The 23,470-nt window shown below is 39.7% G+C and overlaps 2 protein-coding genes across 5 annotated transcripts; both read right to left on the bottom strand.

Moving 5' to 3' along the window:
- On the bottom strand, positions 1–15,428 carry RB195_007329 (uncharacterized protein; the record flags this gene model as incomplete). 2 transcript variants are annotated; one of them, XM_064180888.1, is made up of 19 exons in its annotated part: positions 1–83; positions 146–280; positions 343–520; positions 575–658; positions 2,241–2,304; positions 2,526–2,631; positions 4,831–4,915; positions 7,386–7,527; positions 7,581–7,804; positions 7,862–7,951; positions 9,421–9,496; positions 9,560–9,638; positions 9,697–9,863; positions 12,603–12,691; positions 12,752–12,805; positions 13,444–13,571; positions 13,628–13,756; positions 13,955–14,071; positions 15,416–15,428. In XM_064180888.1, the coding sequence occupies 19 exons, from the start codon at positions 15,426–15,428 to the stop codon at positions 1–3; spliced, it is 2,043 nt and encodes a 680-aa protein (XP_064037723.1). The 2 variants fall into 2 exon arrangements, with proteins under 2 accessions (XP_064037723.1, XP_064037724.1); XM_064180889.1 differs by lacking the exon at positions 15,416–15,428 and having other exon boundaries at positions 13,628–13,769; positions 13,955–13,996.
- Positions 15,429–19,088: 3,660 nt separating this feature from the next.
- Positions 19,089–23,374, bottom strand: RB195_007328 (uncharacterized protein; the record flags this gene model as incomplete). 3 transcript variants are annotated; one of them, XM_064180886.1, is made up of 7 exons in its annotated part: positions 19,089–19,172; positions 19,239–19,316; positions 19,387–19,458; positions 19,517–19,596; positions 21,817–21,943; positions 22,041–22,118; positions 23,066–23,269. In XM_064180886.1, the coding sequence occupies 7 exons, from the start codon at positions 23,267–23,269 to the stop codon at positions 19,089–19,091; spliced, it is 723 nt and encodes a 240-aa protein (XP_064037721.1). The 3 variants fall into 3 exon arrangements, with proteins under 3 accessions (XP_064037721.1, XP_064037722.1, XP_064037720.1); XM_064180887.1 differs by having other exon boundaries at positions 21,817–21,959; positions 22,041–22,070; positions 23,076–23,269; XM_064180885.1 differs by lacking the exon at positions 22,041–22,118 and having other exon boundaries at positions 21,817–21,971; positions 23,076–23,374.
- Positions 23,375–23,470: the final 96 nt, after the last annotated feature.

Genomic DNA, 23,470 nt, shown 5'->3' with positions numbered 1-23,470 from the left:
TCAAGAGCAATTCCGTTGTTGTGGTCGGAACACTGTGACTCTGTCAGCATTTTGAGTGTAGTTGACAGTATCCGCAAACTTCTCTAGAAGAAAGTGGCGGCTTATTGTTTACAAAAAAAAGAAAAGCAAATTTGTTGCAGAATACCATCAATTCTGTGCAGTTTGAGGAACATGGTCAGGACAGCAATAAAAAGAGCCCCACAAACGGCTCCAAGACTGCCCGCAACTGCGAACAGACCGTTCCTCGAAATGGCGCAAGGCGACGGCGGCGAAACGGAGCCTGACAAGACAAAAGTAGTTTTGAGAGATTAGGAACTCACACTACTTCACAGCACTCATAACCTTTTGTTTTTGCCCTGCCCTCAATTTCAGGTGGCTCCTCATCCAATTCAAAGATCATCAATTGCCCGGAAATCATCGGTTTATCATAGTTGCTTGGATCATCGATACGTCTTCTCATGGTAACATCATCGTCGTCTAGAGGAGGCACATCACGACGTCGTCCTGACATCCAGTCAACCTGTGTTTGATAGGATATAATGGATGAATTCATCAAATTAAGGACTAGAGCAACCTGGATCTGATCGATTTTGTCCCCAGATCGTAGATCACCCGCTCGCAGTTCTCTCATCATTCTCGTCGGACGACGTCCAAGTTTCTGAGCATCACATAGAGAATACTCCAGCCAAAGAAGCAGAAGGAATAAATGTACGAGATGATGAAAAACTCGAGAAACGTTGAGATAAATAAGAGATGAACCGGGTCATGAGTCGGGCCTTAGAGCAAATATCACTTATTTTTTCTTAGGAGTGTTTTCAAATTCTTCGGTTTCTCAATTTGTGGAAAACTTGGAGAGTTCAAATAGAATGAAGAAACTTTGTAATTGTTTTTGAATCGAAATTCCGGCAAGACATAGCTGTACTTGCCCCCCTGCGGCTCGAAGCCGTATCTTTCGGGCCATTTTTTGGGAAGAAATGGGATTAGGAAGAAATGAGACTCCGATTCCGTATAGTCTTCGACCATCGGAATTCCTTATCATGTAAGATTCGTGGGGTGATGCCTTTAATCACCATCTTGTTGAATGTTGTGACTTACTGTTAACGAATTATTAGCTCCTATGGTAAGTACCATTTTTACGCTAAAAAATAATAGTCTCTGTACGAGATGAGTTCTTATCCTTCCGCAGGTTCTAGTGGCTAGGGACCTGTTTTAAATAGTTGTAGACGAGTCAAAAGAGCTGAATCCCGGTGCGGTTGCGTGGGCGGCTGCGTTCGCTGCGGTACAGTGAGCGTGGTGGTTGATATTGAGAAGGAACCCTTGCTAGCACCATTCATCGTTCCAGTTCACGATGGTCCCTCCTCGATCCCAACCAATAGTTCCACTTCGAGAGCAGCGCCTACGCAAATGCACTGAGCTTAAGGGGCTGCGTATCGTTGGGTACCCACACCTTTCGCGACAACTTATCCTTAGGGGAAGTGACGGGCAACGGCGATCGTTGATTACGCTGAGTCGCAGTTAATGGCATCGGCAGAGCATTGCGCTGCGTTCGCCTTATGCCCCGCCCATCACATAATCCACCAACGTCCCTCATCGTCTAATAAGGTGTGAAATATGCCTCGCAGGGGCACAGTATCTCTTCTACTGCTTCTCTAAGGAGTATCGATCGTTTACGTGTAGAGATATATCGAACGATTGCACATGAAATCCCAGAAATAGAAAATAAGAGTGTCTTTCATTTGTGTAAAACAAGCAAATCGAAACTTCTAAGTCTCAAGGCTCAAGAAGATAAAGTGAATCTGTCGATCTTTACTTTGTTTGATTTAAGGGAATCCATATAAATGCTGTCAAAGGGGAAATTCGAATAGTTGTCTCTTGATGAATTCAAGTTTGCCCGCACAGATCCAGTTCAAAATTTAATCAAAGCGTGAGGTGATGAAGAAGAGGAAGTTAAGATAAGATAAGATATGCCGGCTCTGTGTTACCGACAGCCTCTTCAGTAGGCACTTATTCGGCTGTAGGTACTTAACGACCGCACCCCGCTTAAGGTCGTTTTGACCCGACTCTCCCTACAGTTGTGCAGTGATACGAAAATTGTGCAGATTTCATTTTTATCTCGCTCGATCGTGATTTATGGATCTTGAAAGGCTGCAATAAAAAAGTCGAACATTTATAAGGAAGTAAGTATTAGAAGAGATGACCAAGCGCAGATAAAATAAAATAAAACTTTAGTGCCACTTTACCTTCATTTGTTTTTTCAACAATTCGAAGCCTTCCAGGAGTGCCTTGCGGTCGTCCACGGAATCTCTGTAGAGAAATTAATCGGTTCATTGAAAATTAAGATTTAAAAATCAGATTTAAAAAGAAATGTCCACGGATCTTTCCTATATTTCTCTCGTTGTTTTTCTTCCCTTTACTGAGAAAAAAAAACAGTGAAAGAAATGCAAAGAGCCATTCTTACGTCTATCATTAACAAGTAAGTTCACCAATTTTAAAATGATTCAAATAAAAGAGATAGTCTTATTCACCTGAACATCTTTTGAAGTGTTTCAGGACTCAAATCGTCGGGCAGATTAGCGAGCAAATCGGTAAGATTTGGCGGAATCGTGACGTCATCGTAGTCGTTGTAATCACCTAAAGTTGTTAATCTGTCAACAATGCTCTTACTCTTTTTCGCGACAGATTCCACTTTTAAAGGGAGCGTATTGCGAAACTGACGTAGTTGGGAAACCTGTGGGAAAATTCAGTGTTCTGGGTACGGATTACGAATATGAGCGTGTGGCCCCGCTCAATTCCCCCTAATCTTCCTAAGAAACACCGTGGGAACGGCGTTTGTTCCTACGAGACGCGTTAGAACGCATCCAATTCAATACGTTCCGGTCCACTCAGCAACCTCATCATTGGTCTTACTCTAATAAGGTGGTGAGGAATCCTTGAATCCTCCCTGAGAAACCGCTCGATCGTGAAAGTGGCGTATGCACAAAGTTGAAGAGGCGTTTTCACGCTTCTCGTAGGGATAAACGCCGTTCCCACGCCGTTTTCACGACAATCAAGGGGAATTGAGGTGGGCACACTCTCACACTCCTAATCTACACTCCGAACTCTATATTTTCCCACAACATTCTCCCAACTACGTCTATTTCGTGATACTCTCCATTTAAATATCATTCATTTAAATATCATTTAAATTATTAATTATTATATTCATAAATATTTTATCATTTATATATAGAAACAATGAAGCAATCAACGACTCCATCGATGTTTGACACTGAGAGCGAGAACGTTGTATCGTTAACGACATCGTGAACACGGCCTTTCTTACACTCTTGGATTTATGTACTTGAAATTCCAGGATTTCAGGGATTTTTCCTTCATAAATCATTCCATTCCTTTCTTTGAGATCTACTCAAAAAAAAAATCGTATAGTTGAAAAGGTAGCGAAACGTCACCAAATTTTTGCCAAAAAGTAGTAGGTAAAAGATAGAGGATAAAGTCACTGGCGTATCAATCCACTTGGGATATGCCAACGCGTTTTACTGCAATTCGTAATCTTTTGAGGATTACGAACGTGTAACTGACTTATACAATGACTTATGGAGGCCAGCGGATGATCAAGTCAGTGTTTTTATCCTCCCAGACAAGTCTGGTACCAATTTATCGACCCCGGAAGGATGAAAGGCTTGGTGAGCACTAGGGCGGTTTCGAGCCCTCGTCCGTGTGGCGACAACGGACCGACTCTAACCTCCCCCGAGTAGTAGATAAGATTGTTTTTTGGCCGAAATTGCTCACATACCTTGAGGTAAGAGTTAGAAAACTGTTCGAGGACTTATATTTCCGCATTTCATCAAAACATTAAAGGGCTGTTCAATGCTTCACTTAGCATTGCTCATTGATCCTGACCTCTTCAATTTCCTGTTTCTTCTCGATCTCGGTGACCTCGTTTCACGGAAGGTGAGACTCAAGAGGATAATTGTGTGAAATCGAAGGAAAACTTCAAGGATGAGATCAAATAAAAAGAAAGCGGAACTAAGATAAGCGTTGACATCTAGATTTAACACATTACGAGATATAAATTTTTCATGTGGAATGTAAGTAATACGAAAACTTTTACACCAATATCTCTTAGAAATAAAATCCGTGGATAAGTAGTTTTTCTACCTCATCTTTTATTTTGTTGGGAAAACACACGGAAATATTTTAACGTATTTTTATAACTTATAAAATATTCATTATTGTAAACACTATCTATCACAAGAGAAGAGTGAGCCATCTCAGAAGTGAATTCCAAATAAAACTAAAAAAAGTGAAACTATAATTACAAGTGACAATGTCCAGTGCCGTTAGATGAAAAAATGAAGAAAACTTGAGGCCCCATTTTTTTCGTTCCGAGTTTTTTTTTTAAAGGAAAACGAAGACTTGTTAGGGTCCCATCATACTCACATCGTTAGGGATTTAATGAATGACTTAAACAATTAATTAATGGCTCCATCGTATACAAAAAAAACAAGTCAACGTTTCCAACCCCATAACCATCTCTCAGTTTGGAATTACGATGGAAATAGGCGAAAAAATCAATTATCTATGTTAGATTTTCTGAAATTTCCCTGAGTTTTGACAGAATTCCATGTGTAAATGGACATCCGATTAAACTACCCATTATTATTAATTTACTTACTTTTACTTACTTACTACTGCTTACTAACGAAATATACATCAAAAGTACAAATGTAGTTTACAAGTATTGTAGAGCGTGTCTTCCTTTCGGTACCATAATCGAAATGTGAAATATTGCAAGTATAGGCGTAGGTGACACCACAACGATTCACTTACTTTTTCCAATTTTTGAGCTCTTCCTGGAAATAGGTGTCGTAACTAATAGATCCTCTTCAGTCTCGAACGATTGAGAAATAGATGTCTGTAACAAATCACCGTTTGTTATCTGTTCTCAAAATGCACTAGAAATTTCTAAGAGAAGAAAAGTGCAGGGTCCCGTCGGAATCTGCTGAGTAGCTAAATAAAAACGCAACTGGTGCATCTAATCTGCAGCTACTTGCACTATACCTAGGTTGTTTCTTTTCCCTGTTCCTTTTCCTTTCCCTTCCTTTTTTCCTTCCTTCTCCTTCTTTCCTTCCCCTTTCTTTCTTGTACTTGCACTGTAAAATAAATATGTATCCTTTCAGCAGCTGCGCTTGTAAACTAAATTTGAAGGCAGCATACCACGAATCTGGGGTGGTACGGATTTCGGGTGGAGTATCCGTGTACGTAGTCGTAGATTATGGAGACCGGGGTGGTTCCGCTCATCTCTCCCTGAATCAAGCAAGCAGCCGGCCCCTGATTGCTGCTTTGTACGATGTCTTCTATTGCAGCGCGCCACCCTTGCACGCGTAGCGTCCTTTACTGCCTATCGGGGAAATCCGAATTGATTTTCGACGAATCGCAGGGCAGAGGCGGAGCGCTGCAACACATGGCGTCGTACAAAACAGCATTCTGGGAGGAGGCTGTTTGCAGTGATGCAGGGAGAGATGAGCGGAACTACCCTGTCTCCATATACGGTTACTCCACCTGAAGTTCGCACCACTTCAGATTCGTGGTATGATGCCTTTAATAGCGCGAAATTACTTCTGCTGAAATTCTTACCAGAAACAACTAAGTACATAGGTATATGCAAGCTAGACATGTTAGAATATTATGTTCCTCTCATCTTTGCTTTGGTTGTCAATCAATTTAATTCAAAGCGATTCTTTGAGCAATTTCTTTGCTAAGTCATATCTTGTGGTGTGACGAGGTGTTCGAGGGGATGGATTACATGTGTCCTTGATTTTCTAGGATCTGAAGAAGGCCATGACGCCCCGAAACGTTAGTCAGAATGGAGGTGAATAACAATCTTGGTTCTGCTTAAACAAAGTAGTGCACGATTCAAGGCAATGTTGCTAATTATCCTTTTAGCTAATATTTCCCAAAGTGTTGAGAAAATAAGAAGTGAACAAAATAGTTTGGATAAATTTCCCTAAAATTATTTGCGAAAACATCATCAACGGTAAGAAAGCTACATCATTGGTGGACGATATGATAAAGTACGTGAGAGGTTCGAATTCTCAATTTTGATCAATTTCCAAGGAAAGAATCGATTTTTTTTTTGGATCCACACTTTTGACTTCTTTGAAATTTGCACTTATTCGTATCCGTAAGATAAGCAAATGGTTTCGTACGGGTTTGCAGAGCAAAGACTGTTCAGAAAAATCAATTTTCAGGATCTAGGAAAGAAGGAAGAAGGAAAAGAATATCGAGTTACCCGCGTGATATCGCACTTCAGCCCCTGGAGATACGCTTTTGTGTAGTGATGCAGGTGTAGAAGTATCTCAACAGTTCAAGACATTTTTTAATGTTTTTTAAATTTTTTTATCGTTATTTTCAATTGATAGAAAAATTTCGTTCAAATACGTGAAATCGTGGCACGTGTCCTAGCAGACATGAAGTTTACGAACTTCTGGAAATTTGAAAAATCTGTCATATGTGTAGAAAAAAGGTGCGTGTAAAGAGGGTCCCGGCAGAATTTCCAGCATGCCCCGGTAATGAGAATTATCGTTATCCTGTAACTCTTAAGCTTTTTTAAGCCTAATTTATTTCTGAACAGAGGAACCTTCTGTATCTCTGACTGCTTGGAACTTACAGGAAGAAAAAGAGTTCAAATTTGGTAAGATTTCTAGACTTTCTGAGGGTGACATAAAGACAAACTCACTCCCTTTCTTTATTAGAACACCATACAAAATGCCATGTACTTCTATCTAACACTATTATTCTTTGTTTTATTCGGTAATTTTAACAGCTCACACCACTCTTCTTTGCATATTCCCTTGTAACTGCACAGTTTTCTGCTTCTCTATGGCTAGAAGAACATCTATGACGGTTGTCTGCGTCTTCATGAACGACTGGAGAGTGACCTCGTCGAGGTGTGTTCGCGTATCCGCCGGCATATCCACTGGGCACGTTATTTCTCGGAAGCATTCGCGGAGAATCCCTCGGAATCCCCTTTACCGTTCCCGAAGAAAAAATGGCGGATGAAATATCTTGATTCACAACTTCTTTGGAAGTTATTGCATATAGTTCATGCATTTTCAGTATAACTGCTTTCTCGCGTTGAAAATATTGGAAAATGATCCAACCTATCCGAAAGACTACTTCGTAAAAAAAAATCAATAATTCCTATGTCATTTAGTGGAACTTGAGAACAATCCATACATTCTGATGGTGCAGAAATAAAATCCTCCTCCCCTCCCCTTCGCTTGTAAACGGAACAAACACAGCGCCTGTCCGTAACATACGGTAACATACGGTAACGTACGGTGTGGGATGATCGGTTTATAATGTGGAGTACTCTGACTTACCGTGGTAATCTTGGTTCCTGCTTTGGTTTCCGGCTCTCCCTCTTCGGACGAGAATCCCGGTCCAAAAATGGTAACAGCTTCCGTTTGCAGATCGTAATCTACAGAAGGTGCCGTTGTCCCATAAGGTATCGGAGAAGTAGGACTGAAAAAAATATTTTAAATCATACGTGAAATCTCACGTTCTTGAACTACTACCTATGCAACTTCAGATCTTTCGTTTCGTCTGGATATTCTGGATACTCGGCTGTGGTTCGTCTTCTACTGGGCTCCAAATATTCGGGTGCGGTGGTTGTTCGACGTCGTTCAGGTGGTGTGGTTTCTTCGTACTCCATATCAGGTAGCTCAGGTAGTCCAGGTTTTTCAAACTCTCCGACCTCCTCTTCTCCGACTGGTGGAGCCTTTGTGGCGCATGATGGCGGCTGAAGAAGCAAAAACGTAGTTAGTAATTGAAATGAGTCAGGTTAGTAGTATCTTACCGTAATCCCCTGACACATCCCAGCTTTTTTCATGCACATCTGAATCTGGCAGAAGAACCAAACTCCTGGCTTATCAGCAAATTTAAATACCTGAAGGGAATACCTTCAAACTAATGCTTGGCTAAGCAGCGGACCAATGTTATTGCCAATGAATGCTTATTTTGAACAAAAAAAAAAAAAGAGAGAGAGAGAGAGAGAGAGAGAGTGGCATATTATTCCCGGAGGTAACAGAGAAACTCCTGAGACTATTTTAAAACTTTATTTCCATAAATGTCAAGAACCCTAAAATGGGCGTTGAGATATTTGAGGCCAATCACATGGTATAACTATACGGAAAATGGTTTTTTTCTTCTTCAATAATTTGTTACTTGGAGCATTTCTAACTTTAAAAAAAAAAGGGAAATATTTAAGAAACTGGATATTTTTGCCAGGCGTACTACTTTCTGTGGGAGAACCGCAGCACATCAGAGAGAGTGGCATATTATTCCTGGAGGTGACGGAGAAACTCCTGAGACTATTTTGAAACTTTATTTCTATAAATGTCAAGAACCCTAAACTAGCTGTTGAGAATTTTGCGGCCAATGACATAGCATAAACATATGAAAAATTGTTTTTTTTTCAGCAATTTGTCACTTTGAGTGTTTCTAACTTTAAAAAAAGTGAAAGAAGGGGCAGAATATTTTTTTTAAGAGAATGCATAAATTCAATAGATCTACAATGAAAACAAGGTTTGATTCTGAGCTAAGCATAGGAGAATATCTTCAAAACTGTCCTATATCTAGTAGTCTACAGACGAGGCTGCGGCATGGATCCAACATTCAAGGACAAGATCAGGCAGTTAATCAAGCAACGCCTGTGGATATACAGAACATGATACAGAATATGAAGAAGGTGACTAGTTCGATGAGGATTAACGCTCCGGGTGATAGGGACTGCGCTACACCCGCCTCTCGTGACCATAAGTCCGTAGTTTTTGAAAAATACCTTTATAACGAGAAAGAGCCAGGTGGAAGCCGGATTAGCCCATACTGACTATGAAAAACAAGACGATCTGTCCGAACAAAACCAAACAAAAAACTGTGTTCAATGACATCGCGAAGAAGAAGATCAATCAATACGATACGTTACATATAGAAGTAGGAAAGCAGGTAGAAACAATAGAGTGAGATAAAAAATTTCAGTTAAAAATTAGATGGCTCAAGAAAAGAGGAAAATCTCAGGTTAGATACTTTGAATAAAGGAAGACAGAAGAAAAACACTTAAAACGGAGGCAACGGATGTCAGGACCAAATCTTGAAAATGTGGTGTCTCTATGTGAATTTCAAGATGTATACAATTTCTATCCATATATCTGCCTCCTGCATTCGTATTGTTTTCCTTTATGAGAAAAATACTTCTTAGGAAGAATTTTTTTAGAAGAAAGGGAATAGAATGGAGATACGATAACTATAGAAAAAGATACGAAGAAACGGACATATAAAAAATTTCGAGTGAATTTTAAAGACTGTGAATTACTAGGTTCAAGTATTTACAAAAATATGAAGTACTCAGCTACTCACCGACGATTCTGCATAAGCTCTTTGTAGATCAGCGGAGTATCGTATGCCAGTGATCAGGATAGGATCCACAGGGCATCTAAATTCAAGAAAATCAACCAAACATTGTCCGTCTCACGACTGTAAACAACAAAACCAATACCCCTTATCGTTAATAACATCCGCTTTCTTTCCAAATCCATCAGTAACATAGCAGTTATTGATCAGTACTCCGAACATTTCTGGAACGCAGACCAATCGATAATGGTTACGTTTCGATGAAAACTGAAATGAACTAACTGTCGTTACAGTGCCATTGATGAAGCACTCGGTCGCCTATTCGGGCGAACTGTATCGGTGGCCCGGCCGGCTTTCCCTCATCCAGATCCTCGATGGAACTGTGATGAATGCTGTATGAACAACCAGGAATCCCATGACGTGCTTCCAGTTCGGTCGTGGGAATCATACTGTAACCACATATAATTTCGAAGCAGTCAAGAATTGGAAATGAATATGTGAGAAAGAAAATATTTAAATAAAGAAGGTGAAGGTGAAAAAAGAAAGAGAAAGAAAAAAAGAGTTAAAAATCGTGCTAGGAGTCGCACCGGGCAACGCAAATCAATGGATCGTTATCCGTGGAACAGTGATACCCTGAAGGTAGATTATGTGCATGAAAACTGCAATTTTTTTAACGGATTGTTCTGAAGAAAGATTTTTTCAAGTTCTTTTTTTTTCTCTCCACTACAGATACAAAAAAATAACACTGCAGATCCAACCTCTTTACTATATTCTGCCAGACATTTTTATACATATCTATATACGTTTGTTTTATCATTATCCTCTTGGATTTTTTTCTTTTTGAAAAACAGGAAATCAGGAAATTGCGATTTTTAGAGCAAAGATGACGAGCCTTTTAACAGTTTTTCGCTGAGGATGATATTTGAAAACCTCATTTCTCATTTTTTTTCTCTTTTTAAAGCTCAAATTATTCAGTATTTTTAAAATTCCCACACTATTGTTTCTTCAGTAACCCTCTCACCCTACATACCAATGTTATATTTCATAGTTGAGAACAAATGTTCAGAGTTATTTTCGGCGATTCTGGATTCTTAATTGAATAGTACAGAGATGCGGTCGACTGTTCATTTTTCTTTGCGTGGCATCCATTAATTCATCCAAGAAATAGAACAAAAATTACCATAAGTGAAAAAGACAAGAGACACGGTCTTAAAGAGAAAGATAAGAATTCTTTGAAGGTGTCTACTGTCTCGTTGAAAATCTCACAGAGCAGTTTTTGCTCCTAGAAACCAATAGATGGATAAAGAGAGTGACCGTATACATATTTGATTAATGTTAAGTTCACGCAAGAAAAACACCTATTACGGAGGTGCGAAAGTAATTAAAGAAAGTGAAGGCGAAAACTTTAGTTGTTTTCAAACCACTCGTTTCTCGTCAAAACTAAATTTTTGATGTGTTGCTGCAATCAGCAGCTCATTTCTTTCCAAAATATTTTGTTTTTATTTTTATTTTCAAAATTTTTTATTCTTGGATATTTTGAAGACCTTATTTCGTCCACTCCCAAGAATTCCAACGATTTGCGACGGGTTAATTCGTCGGGGACTGATTTTGGGACAGGAGTTAGTAACGGTGTGATATTTGATCAATGTTAAGTTCATGCAGGAAAAACACATAGGAGATGGATATAGTAGATGGAGATGGATGTGGTTTTTTCCCGAAAGATCTAAAGTAAAAGTCCTTTCAAGCAATCGTGTTTTCCTTACAATCCCTATTGGATTGCTTCATAATTCAATTTGGTGCTTTAAAGCTCTTTTCCCCAAAGTAAATAAGAATCAAAGTCATCGTTTACTAGGAATTGTTTCGTAAAAGTCAATTAGTATACAAAAGAATTAATTAAGGTGCAAATTAGCAAATATTTGCTGTTATCAAATTCGTTGACCACCAGGATCATCTTAATGAGGAACAGTACTCAGGAAAGGGACGAAAAAGACGACATGATACGATTTTGCGGCATCACAGCACCAACTTCTGGGTAAAATTCGTTCTTCTGGAAAATTATTTCGCGTCCGGTACCTTCTCCTCACCTCGCCTCATCAAAATCCTCCTCTTCCTATCTTTTTCGAATAATATGTACGGAGAAATTTCCAGTGACGAGAACCGAATTTTGTCAACAAAAAAAAAAACAGAGAATTGAACAAAACAAAACACAACATATAGGTAAACAATAGTAATTTAGTAAATTAAATAATTATTGGTAACAATTAATAATTATAAAAATTATGCATACAATTTAAGACAATGCGCAAGGGATTAAAGGTCTAAATCCTGCTGAAAAAATTTGTTTTGAACAAAGCATTTTTTTGAAAAAAAAAATCTCCCTATTAAGAATTGATCAATCCGACTATTCACAACGAAAAAGTGGTAAGAATCGAAAAAAAATCTATTCATTCTATGCTATAAAATGAATAGAATTTCATTTATTTACTTTTTTGTTTATTTTTATTCTAGTCTGTGAGAGAAATTAAGCTTAAAAATGTATATTAAGGCCAACTTTATCTTATAGACTATAATATCTCTTTCAATCGGGCTAAGAACGTAAAAATCTCTGTTCTCTTCTCTTCCACGAGTTAAGAAAAATTTCCTTTCGTTCATGAAGCTAAGAAAAATTTTCTTTCGTCCTTGGACCTATGCTTAACGATGCTTAACGCATTTACTATGATCTTCTTGAAATCCCAACGCTGCTCATCCCTATTAATAATATGTCCCTGCTTAGCTCAGCAATCGTAAGGTCTAGTTCATCTTGCTGCGATGACCATCAAGCCGTTAATCCGGTTGAGACAGTGAGAGTTTCATTGTGTCTAGGTATCATTATGCCTGAATGCTCCGACTCGATTCGCCAAGGATCGCACTGTCCGTGGACACCGCCGATCGAAGAAGTCGACGACATAATTGGCATGGAGCGAATTATTAAAGGCGACCTAGATTACTGCACCCATGGACTGGCGTGACTGAGGTGAGACGAGCGGTAACGTTTTGACCGGGAAGAACCGGGTCCAGCCCCTGTGCCTCTCACTTCCGCTTCGTCGTCGAAGGGCAGTGAGTTATTAGAAGGTCAGAGAAAGTAAGAGAGAAAACTGAGTGGAGGAAAGGAGGGAAGGAGAATTGACGAAAAAAGAAACGCCCCGTACCTTACTCCCAGCTCAGCTGTTAGTCCTCTGCTTGCCTCTTCAAAGAAGCACTTGACATGAAAAGCCTGGTCGACTTTTGTGATAAACAGCTGAAGTTTTGAAATGTTAAATGAAATCTTAAATTTGATCCAAATGATCCTAAAACTTACCGGATGAAAAGAGACCACTATGGTTATTCCATAGTACATTCCTCGAGGGTCAACCTGGAAAATCAACGATCCATTCGAAAAAAAATATCATTACATATCCTATGACATTCTATTTATGAGAAGATTTCTTATATTTCTGAAGAATGTCCAAAGATCTTGAGGAACTTTTTTTCAGGTTAGCTACAAAATATAATATAGAATATAGGAGATCTACATATGATAGGTAGTAGATCAGACTAAAAAAATCGATTGATCTTTCAAGAATGATCAGAGAATATCTCTTAAATTCCTGAAAAATGTCTGGAATTCCTGAGGAACTTGTTTGAGATAGTTACAAAAATGATAGAGAATATAAGAACTCTTCATATTATGGATATCAGATCAAATCACAAAATTGAATAGATCTTTTTCGAGAATCCTCGTTTCTTAGCGGCTTATTTTCCTGATTTCTAAATTTCTCTTATTTTAAAATACAAACACTTATCTCTAAACGAAAATAAATCGATAACAAAAAAAAAATAGAAATCGAAGGACTTCCGAACTTATTCACATCCAGGAACATTTGACTGTGAATCCTAATTCAAAAGTAGATTTCCAAGCAAAAACTAAGGCGACGGAAACAATTATTTTTGGTGGGAAATTTTCCAGCTGCGCTGTGGGGGAAAAAAAAGGAACCGTTCCTCACCACTCACCGATCTTAAACTTCGCATACCACATATACCGAATTTCAGGTCGAAATGTGGTTTTTTCGTTCTTTCCTTCGCAAAATCGTCCTTATAGCATTCTTCTACGTCCGCTTTTCCTTTCGCGTAAATTCGGCCTGAAATCATCCGAGGTTTTCCACGGGGCTCCAAGAAGGTACGAAGAAAAACTTACCGGCAAACGTTTTCCTCGTTTTCACCCATATTCGAATCTCTTCATCCAAACATTCAATATCCGGTTCGCCAACAATATCGTTATCGATACTTATTGATTGAGTGGAAGAGACATAAAACAGACATTCTACTATCAATGGTGACTACACTGCGATATACAGCGATCACTCAGGTAAGATCAAAATCAAATCAATCACTCATCAAAAGAGATCAAATCTGATCACAAGAGCGATATCACTCAGTGTTTCATTGGTTTTACACTGATTTTACCCGGATGAGAAACTACAGTAAGCAACTATAGTAAGCTTTAACGTAACGTAATACTTACAAGCGACACGAGAAGCACTATCCGTAAATACAATGTGATCATCTCCAATGTGAAGAATGGAAAAGTTCGCGAACAGCAACGCTGTCCGGAACGCTGCTGTTAGTGCTCGAAGAGGTTCTGAAAAACTAATAAAAAAATTTAAAAAAAAATCAGCATTAATTTCTGTTGTACAGCGAGAGATTTGACTTTTCAAAAACTATGAAAAAAGTAGAACCAATTGGCAGGAAGAGAAAAAACGGAGAGGAAAAATCTAGAGGAATTTACTTTATTTGCTAATGGTTGTAGTAGTAAGACCATTAAATTCTACTGTTCTACACATATAATTTTTAAAGCGTAATATAAAATTAAGTTCGAAAAAAATTAAATGAATCAAAAAATAAATTTGAAATAAATTGAATTGAAATTAATCTAGATTTTGACCATATTAGGAGCTTGCGAAACACTTCACCGCTTGAGGATATTGCTGAACTTGAAAGTCAAGGAGTTTTTGAAAATTTCTAGGACAGTTTTTGTCTTGTATATCCGGAAATGTAATATGTGTACTGCATAAAGCATTTAAAAAATAAATTATTAAATAATTAGATGCATCTAAAAAATTATATGTATATTATATATGTATATATAAAGCAGGTGTTTAGTGTTTTTGAGCACATGATTCCTCTCAAATTTGAAATTTGACTGATTTGAAGTTTGAACAACAGTTGGTGTACGAATATCCAGAAAAAAAAAACAGTTCGATAGCCTTAATGTACGTGGTTACTGTACTGAACAATTTTCCAGTGAAGTCATTGGTGTGTTCACCATGAAGCACCTCACTTACAGTTTCATGTCTCTGTACAGAGTTCAGTAGAATAATAGCTTCGTTATTTATATTTGATTAGTTACTTATTATTCTGAGAAATCAATATAGCATGAATACGTATAAAACTGTAATCTATAAGATATAATCTGTAATCTATAAGGTAAAAGTTAATAGATAACATTTTATTGATTTTTTTTTCGTCTCTTTGAGTGTACTTCTTATAGAAGTTAAGATGTTAGTGTTGGAATCAGAAGAATCTCGTCTAAGATGGAGATCTTTAAATTAGGAATGGCGCGCCTTCAATTTTTTGACTGGCGATGTTTTTTCCGGTTCGAGATCCCCTTATCAAACTTGTAGTCGACTGCGCTACGAAATGGCCTTTGAAGTATTCGTAGCATTTTATTAGATACCAAGATTGAGATCAATATCAATGTTGGCTACAGCTTACGCAAATCAATAAAAAAAAACTAATATCCTAACTAATACTATTAATAACTAATAAATTAGTATCCAAAATGCCAAGATTCATGGACAGTCGACTATTTTCAGCATTTATTTTATTCTAATAATAGAGAATTCTAATTTTACTAATAGAGAATAATTAAATACGAATAATGAAAGATAGGAAGGCCATCGCAAACACCACATCTGACTCTAACCTAAGAGTATCATTTTTTGTACAAGAAGGATGCGGTTTAATATGAAAATAATCAGATGATGTTAGCAAAAAAAAAAGTGGTTTTTATGTAGTCCAACAAGCCATCTATTGAGAAAAAAAAATTCTGGATACCTGTGATGCGAGCCGTACACAACTGAAAAAGAAAAGAATCAACTGAAAAGAGTTCCGGAATCGCCAACTGGTCAAAATGATGGCAACGCTTACGCAAGACTCCGGAATAAAAAATGTAGTCTGGTTATCGCATCGTGTGGTAGTAGAATATGAAACGCATAGAAATAAGCCCGAAAAGTTACACGAATCACGTAAAAGTGTAGAAAATATATACAGGTAAAAGATCATTGTATGGTTGATCTCGCTGAAGAGAGCTAGGATCTGGTTGAGATGATCCACACCTCGGACGACGATGTGCACCACGTACCGGATACAAATCAAGTCAGTGGTTTGTCAGAAACTCCAAAAGGCAACGAGTCGTCGCAAAATTGTCGCATAATTATTTCGCGACCATCATATAGGTTAGGAGGTGAGAATTACAAATCGCCCCCTGTCACCTACGAAGCCCGGAAAGAGAAATCCGACGACATTTCATTTCGTGGGCGGGCGCTGTTCGGAACCATTCACGAACAGGACAGGCGCGACCTCACACGCTATAGTAATTGTTGACTCATTGTGATGAATGTTCGAGGATTTTCATCCGGATTTTGCTTCCGTCTTGAACGGCGTTGCGAAATTACAGTATGAAGCTGCGTTTTACTCACGCCTCTGATAAATCGCGCGAATATACTACATTCAGTCCTTACAGAAGGTTTGGTATACAACGAGTCAAAAAATACAAACAAAAAATGTCCGCCATCTTTAGGCTACTTGAGTTAAAGGTATCACCCCACGAATCTGAGGTGGTACGGACTTCAGGTGGAGTATTCGTATACGAGATAGTAGATTATGGAGAGAAGGATGATTCCGTCCATTTCTTCCCAATTGCTGTAAAAAACGGTCCAGAAGATACGGCTTCAGGTGTTCTAACGCACTATTTTCTACAAGGAGTTCGACTGGAGCGCGCCAGCCTTGGGCGGCACCGCACCTTCCGGATCGTTTTTTACGGCAATTAGCAAAAAATGGACGGAATAACCCTCCTCTCTATAATCTACTATCCCTTATAAGAATAAAACCTTTAAACGGCCGGCAAATGTTACGGCCCAAGGTGACTATCAGTTTCTTCGCTGGGATCTGTAGTTCTTAAACATGTTCGAGCCCATCCTGTTCGATCTTCGGTTAAAAACCTCAGTAACCTATAAATCCTTTAACTGAACAATGATCAACGCCAACTGCCAACGGATCTTCTCAGTTGATCGACTAGTCGGAATTGGGTCAGGCGCATTTTTGTTGTATATCTCTCTTGTATAGTTGGATCAAAACGACATGAAGTACGGACAGTTGCGTAAGCAGCTGCGCTCGAAGCGGAGCGCAGCGGTTGGGATCGTGAGAGGATCCTCGCTGCCGCCACCCATTTCTGCAGTTCGCCACGGTCCCACCCCGATTCCAACCGCTGTTTCTAGCGCACCCCTTCGAGCACAGCCCCCTACGCAACTGTACGTGTCGTTTTGACTGGTCATCGTTTCTCAGAACCTTACCCATATGACTGAAGTCATCTACGAGACTAAAAGGTTGACCATTTACTATGATTCCTGTCTAGAGTCTCTTGGGGACCCATATCTGCATACATTTGTCAGGATCCATAGGCTGCAGCTAATTTCTGAAAAAATTTACAACATGGGGCAACTTCACGCTCGTTGAAGCAAACGAGTAGCTACATACGTTACATATAGCTACATACATACGTTATCGGCGCACCTGAGATCGACCAAAGAGATGTGCGGGAGATGCCAAAACAGACGTCAACATTGCTCAACTGTTCTCCCATGACATCATCTACGGCAGACTTGGATAGAAAGGTTCATACTACAGGCTCTTATTTCGCTCCAGTAAATCTGGCTGATGTTCGAATCGCAGGAGTTGTTCTTTTATTCGTATCGCCAATTAAGCGTGTGAACTTTTCTGGAATCCTATCGGCGCGAAGAGAATTGAGAATACGTCCTTTATGAAAAGAATCAAAGTCCAGAAAAGGTAACTGAATACTTCGAATACCGTTGCTACACTTCGATCACTCTCCCAACGATGAACAAATTATTCGATTGTCGAAAAGGTGAAAACGAGCTTGTTCATTCTGAGTGGTTTCTTCAAGATGTTTCTTTACGATAAGCCAATCCGTCCAAAACCTTGTACATTACACGCAGCAGTAATTTCCCGCGGTAATTCTTGAAATCTGTGACGGACAGCTTTTTGTGGACGAGATTTATGATATCGTGTCTTCACGAGTCAGCCATGCTTTCGTCATTCCGCACTGAACGGTTGATATTCGTCACCAATCCTTAAAGAAGAAAGAAATTTAAGTATTTCTGTGCCAATTCCATCACTTCGTCAGGTTTTTAACCCTTCATCTTTTGGATACAGATATCCGACTCGCTAACCATACACCCATGTAGCCACCTATCCCAATCTCTTGACCGCTGTGTTTATGGTGTTGTCATTGTATTGCTCGTCTAAAGCCGTTTTACCTTGTATCATATTGTAGCATTGTATGTTCGGGATAAAACTATATTAATAATGTTACACATGGAGCAGGGCGTGACCGATCCTGCTTGGGGTGGAACGCGGAAGTTAGAAGAGCAGTTCCAATGCCCTCGAAAAAGCCGGTGCAAGTGATAGGACCCGTATCGACCCAGAGCGGCTACAGACTCAGAGCGGTCACACCACCGATGCTCACCGCTCCTCTTCGGAACTGATCCTTCACACGACAGTTGGTCGCGGAGATGTACTCTCAATTTCTTTTCATTTTTAGAGCTTTGGCAGTTAAATAAAACTCTTCTAGCGTTCAGCGCGCTACAATTTTAGGTTTGTGCGACATACTTTAGACAGCTATAGTTACATATATGCACACAACTGACAAAAGTGACAGCATAAGAACGCTATAATACAGCGGGCTAAAAGTCCGCCTAGTGTGACCGACCTTCCGAATCCTCGCCTCAGTCCCTTCCTCAAATGATCAGTGGAAATTCAGCAAAAGAGGCTATTCTGCAAAACTGAAACAGATTTTGCTGTCGCCAAAGTTTTATCTGTTTTCACGAATTTTAACAATAATAAAAGAATATGCAGTCCTTCTGTTAGAACTGCCAGTATTGAACTGAAAAATATTCAACTTGATCTTGTATGACTGTTTGCCCATTGTCGTACGCCTCTTGAAATTTAGTTCTATGTTTGAAAGAGATTTCACGGAAATGCTGGTGTTATTTCTATTCGGTAGTATCCTGATTTCAAAATTCCTTTAAAACGATAATGAATGATGTTGTTGGTGCGTTTAAGAGCTTGTGGGTGCTACTGCTGACTGCCCATACATTAGTATTGTATCGGTTTTGAACGTGGCTTGTGTGACCGACTTTTTTTGAAGATACAGAATAGAGGTTTTCAGACAATTGTGTTTTTGAAAACCCAAAAAGAGCTCGCACTCGTAGGTTCAGGTTTTTTAAAATGTTGCTCGCTAAAATTATTATTATACTGAACTTAATTCAGAAAATATTTATTCAACGCACAATATAATATTACGAGTTTGCCTTTTGTTGTTCAGCTTCCTCTGCTGCTTTTTGCGATTGAATCATTGGAGCAATTGTTTGAGCATAGAAAATCTAAAAGAAATGAAAATATGGCCAAATAGGAAATATTATCGGGTCGCTGTATTGACAAAAACATACGTCCCAAAGTTGACTCCATGACCATAGTCCTGCATCTCGGGCTACTTTGATTAGATGGAAAGTAGTAGAGACAAGATCCTATATATTTAAGTCATAGATATACGTTTAGTTTAAAAATCTGCTGAATTTCTCAATATTGAAGACTTACCCATGCAACATCTGGTTTCGTAAATATAAACTTGAGGACGAGATAGACATTATAAAGAGCATTTTTTATGGACTAAAATACAACATTTAATCTTGTCTGCTTCCTTTTTCCTCTCTAATTAAATGCATACAATGCAAGCATTTTGTATCGCGACGAGAGCAATAATAGCATAATCCGAGATCGTATCAGTACTTGAGCCTCCAGGATTGCCTAAAACGCAGAATCATAGGAACAAAAATTGCTATTTGCACACGTACATTATTCATTAGTTTCACTTGAATTGGTGAAGAGACCACATTAATCTTTGACCGCTCGCTCATGGACGCGACGCGTGTACAAGGGAGGCGCGTCACAACTGATTTCGTAGGAAAGAACCCCGTCTTCCTCCCAACTAAAATCTGTTATTAATAACTGATTTTGGCTTTGCTCCCCTTCATTGATCAATGTAGGTTCATAGTAGTGACATTTTCTGTAAAATCAGAATTCTCTTTTTCTAGCAGCATTTTCTTCTTTCCTTTTTACTATAAATAAAGACAAAAGATTGCATAGTCTTCTTTCTAACACGACTCTACATTTTGAGAATATTCGAACTTGAGCTTCAAACACTCCTTTGGTTTCTATATAATGTAGACACAATTCTAAAGCATTACATATCTACATATGCATTAAGTATGGGTGTTCTTCCTGTTTTCCCCAACAGCTATCAAAGAATGATGTTTTAACATAAAATGACGTAAACAACATCATCGTACTGATAAAGATAAGTTCCACATCAGATCATATAAGCTGTTGGGTACTATTTAAGCAGCCGTTTGTGTGGGTGTTTCCACTTTTTGAACAAGGCGTGGACCAAGTTGAGGCAAATGTGCAAGGAAATAGGTATGTGGAGGATTCATAGAGGTGCAACACAACACGTGCAGTGGCCATGAATAGGGAACGGCTGCAACGTCTAATTTACCTTTCGTGACATCCGCACAAAGTTATTGCGCACCGATACGTCGCCGTGGGACCCATCACACCCCATTTCAAAGCTATCTGGTGTTGGTGCACCAATTCGACGCTATTGCACCCGTCGCACCCCCTTCTATAGGTACCTGGCGCCGGTGGACCCGTCGCACCCACTTCTATAGGTATCTGGCGCCGGTGGACCAGTTGCACCCGCTCCTACAGATACCTGGAGCCGGCGCACCAATCAAACACACACACGTGACAGAATAAGCCCATAATAATATATCATGATACAGTTGTTGTATCTAATGTAGTTTAGTGCTTTGCTATATTTAATCATCGTATTTTAATGACAAACCATCCTGGACCACTTACGTATCATATAAGACGCAGTGTCTAAGACGTTCAGCAATGTCAGAGAAAAGAGGGATGGAAGGTTAGCCCTAGGCCACGAAGAAGGAAGAAACTATGACCCTGGCCACGTGCATACGGGTTCGAACGATCTACGACGCTACTTGCTGGCTCAGCTCAGCGCAAGCCTTTCCGGATCCTGGCAGTTGTAACGATGATTCCGCTACCGTTACCCGCTGCTCTTGTTTGCAGTGGGAACGGAGCCCGACATAACTCGTAACTCGTAACTAATTTGCATCCGCACGTGCAATTCAACCATTTTACATCTTTTTTTCCCTTGGGTCGATGTTGTGACATGGAACGTAGAAGTGGCAGAACTTCGATAGACGTTTCGACTTAACCCGAATCTGACCTGATATGGATTTCCCATGAAATGCTTCTATACAAGGTCATAGAATGCCGAAACCGAGATGGATCAGCTCATCTCTCCGTAGTCTAAAGGCGGCGTTTCCTACGACTGTTTTCATTTCAACACGCCACACTTGCGCACGCGCTGCATCAGCGTGCGAATCTTAGAGGATTGATAGGGTCTCCTCATCAACCTATTCAAGTTAAAGTAATGCGTAGACTGCTGAGAGACTCATAGTATGTTGCCTTTAAGATAACTATTTTCGTATCATCTATTTTAAGGGCATTCGTTTGTAAAATAGAGATTTCGAGAGGTTTTCCCACTCCCACAAAGAACGAATATCATATGAAAATCTGTATTTTTAAAGGAATCTTGAAAAATAAAAAGGGCAAATATTTCGGATTAATTCGTGTATTTTACACACGACTTCAGAATTTTTTTTTTGTTTTTTTTTAATCAAGAGCTTCTTCAGTTGCTCTCACACGAGCTAACTGCAAGTTGTTGTCTTCTAGGTACTGGAACTTTTGGAACGTTTGCGAACTTTACTTTGTTACCATTAGGTTTTGCTATCTACATTTAAAAACCATATATTATAAAAACGACTTAAAATCCATCCCTACCCATGATTTTTGAGAATAATATAAACACTCGCAAAAATTCGTTCCTATTGCTAGCTTTGAAAACATCAGTCGGCTCTGGAGAAACAAATAATATATTGATACCAGCTTTATTAGGATCTTCTTTCGAAGTTTTTGACTCGGTCGATTGTGACGCTGGTGGACCTCTGACACTGGATCGTTGTGAAACGCGTTGTCCTTGATCCATCTTAGGAGCGGATCTCGATGAAACCTTAGCAGCACTCATTCTGTAACCGTCCCTAGCAATTAGTCGTTTGAATCAGTTTATAAAAGAGGTCGCAAGCAATGTCTATGGATCGCAACCTCACCTGTTGGCAGAAGTTAGTGCAAATGCGGCACTCTACTGGATCGTTTTCATGCAGAATAACATTCATATCATCAAAGTTCTAGCCGAGTAAACACTCAAGGGAATTATTAATCTGCAAACATTGTTTAACACCCCGACTTGTTTGATTTCTCTACTCATCACGATTCGAATTACATACTTCTTGCAATTTTGCACTTCTTTGTCTCTAAAAGTTGAAAAAAGATTTTCCATAAGATAACGCACTTTAACGGTATTTCACAATCACCGTCATAACTCTTACCGTAGTATGCATGGAGAGTTAATCGACGATACTGGTTCTTATATATTAGGCTGCACAGGAAGTCTTGTCATCATTTGTCATTTTTTCCGGTTTATTTTTTACTCAGATTACAATAGAAATTAATCAATAATATAATCATCATTATTAACTACAACAATGTCCCACCTAATGGGCAGGTGAGCGATCCCTTTCTCCCAAAACTGGAGAAACTGGGAGTCGAAAAAGTTGCTGACCGCCCGTTCCACTCCTTCAAAATTGGTGATGATTTTCGTAGCCAAGAAAGCCTTGATGGACCGGAGTAAGCGGTAGTCAGAGGGAGCAAGGTTGGGAGAATAGGAGGAGGATTGGGCACCGTGTCTCTGCCTAACTACTCCAGTTTTTCATGGGTCCCACCAGCTACATGGGGCCTAGCGTTATCGTGGAGGACCGAAGTTCGTCTCGGCCGGTTTTCTCGAACAGCCGACGATTGCTTTTGGAGCTAACTAGCGTATAGGGAGCCGTGACGATGTGGCTTTGTGGAAGCGGCCCATAAAACAGCATTCCCCTTGAATCCCTGAAGCAACAAAGGAGACACTTCAATGGGTTAAAGCCCGATTTGGCTTGCGTCGGCGGGTTATCTCCTCAAGGGACCCACACGGCACGGTGTGCGTCAGAGTCTTAGAGGACCCAACACTCATCTCCAGAAATAAGATCCTCGAGAAACTCTTTCGATGCTTGCGAAGAAGAAGAGATTGACAGATGGATACCCGGGCAAACCTGGTGCCATCGTCAAGGAGTGAGGGATCCATCGAGCCAGCACGTTTCTGTAGTCGAGGCCCCAGAGGCGACTGACAACTGCTGAATGGCTGCATCTGAGTCTCGTACACAAGGGTGTTGATCTCCGAATCCTCTTTGACAGCGTCGAGAATGGCGAAGTATTCGACAGTGTGGGAGCGCCCTGACCAGGGCATGCTTTCGACTTGACGCGCTTGACAGTCCTGATAGTAGTTGTGCCCTCGCCCAATCTGCTGTTGATGTTGCGGTCTGCTACTTTTGCTCCGATGCCGCCACTCCATTTATAGAAAATGATAGCTCGAAGTTGCTCTTGCGTAATTGACATCGTGATTTAAGTTAAGGAAGGCCCCGGCCTTCTTTAACCATACCTATTGTAC

The sequence above is a fragment of the Necator americanus genome, chromosome I (genome assembly GCF_031761385.1).
Source record: "Necator americanus strain Aroian chromosome I, whole genome shotgun sequence".
Lineage (NCBI taxonomy): Eukaryota > Metazoa > Nematoda > Chromadorea > Rhabditida > Ancylostomatidae > Necator > Necator americanus.
Note: the sequence above shows the minus strand (reverse complement) of the source record. Positions and strands in the feature narration are given on the sequence as shown.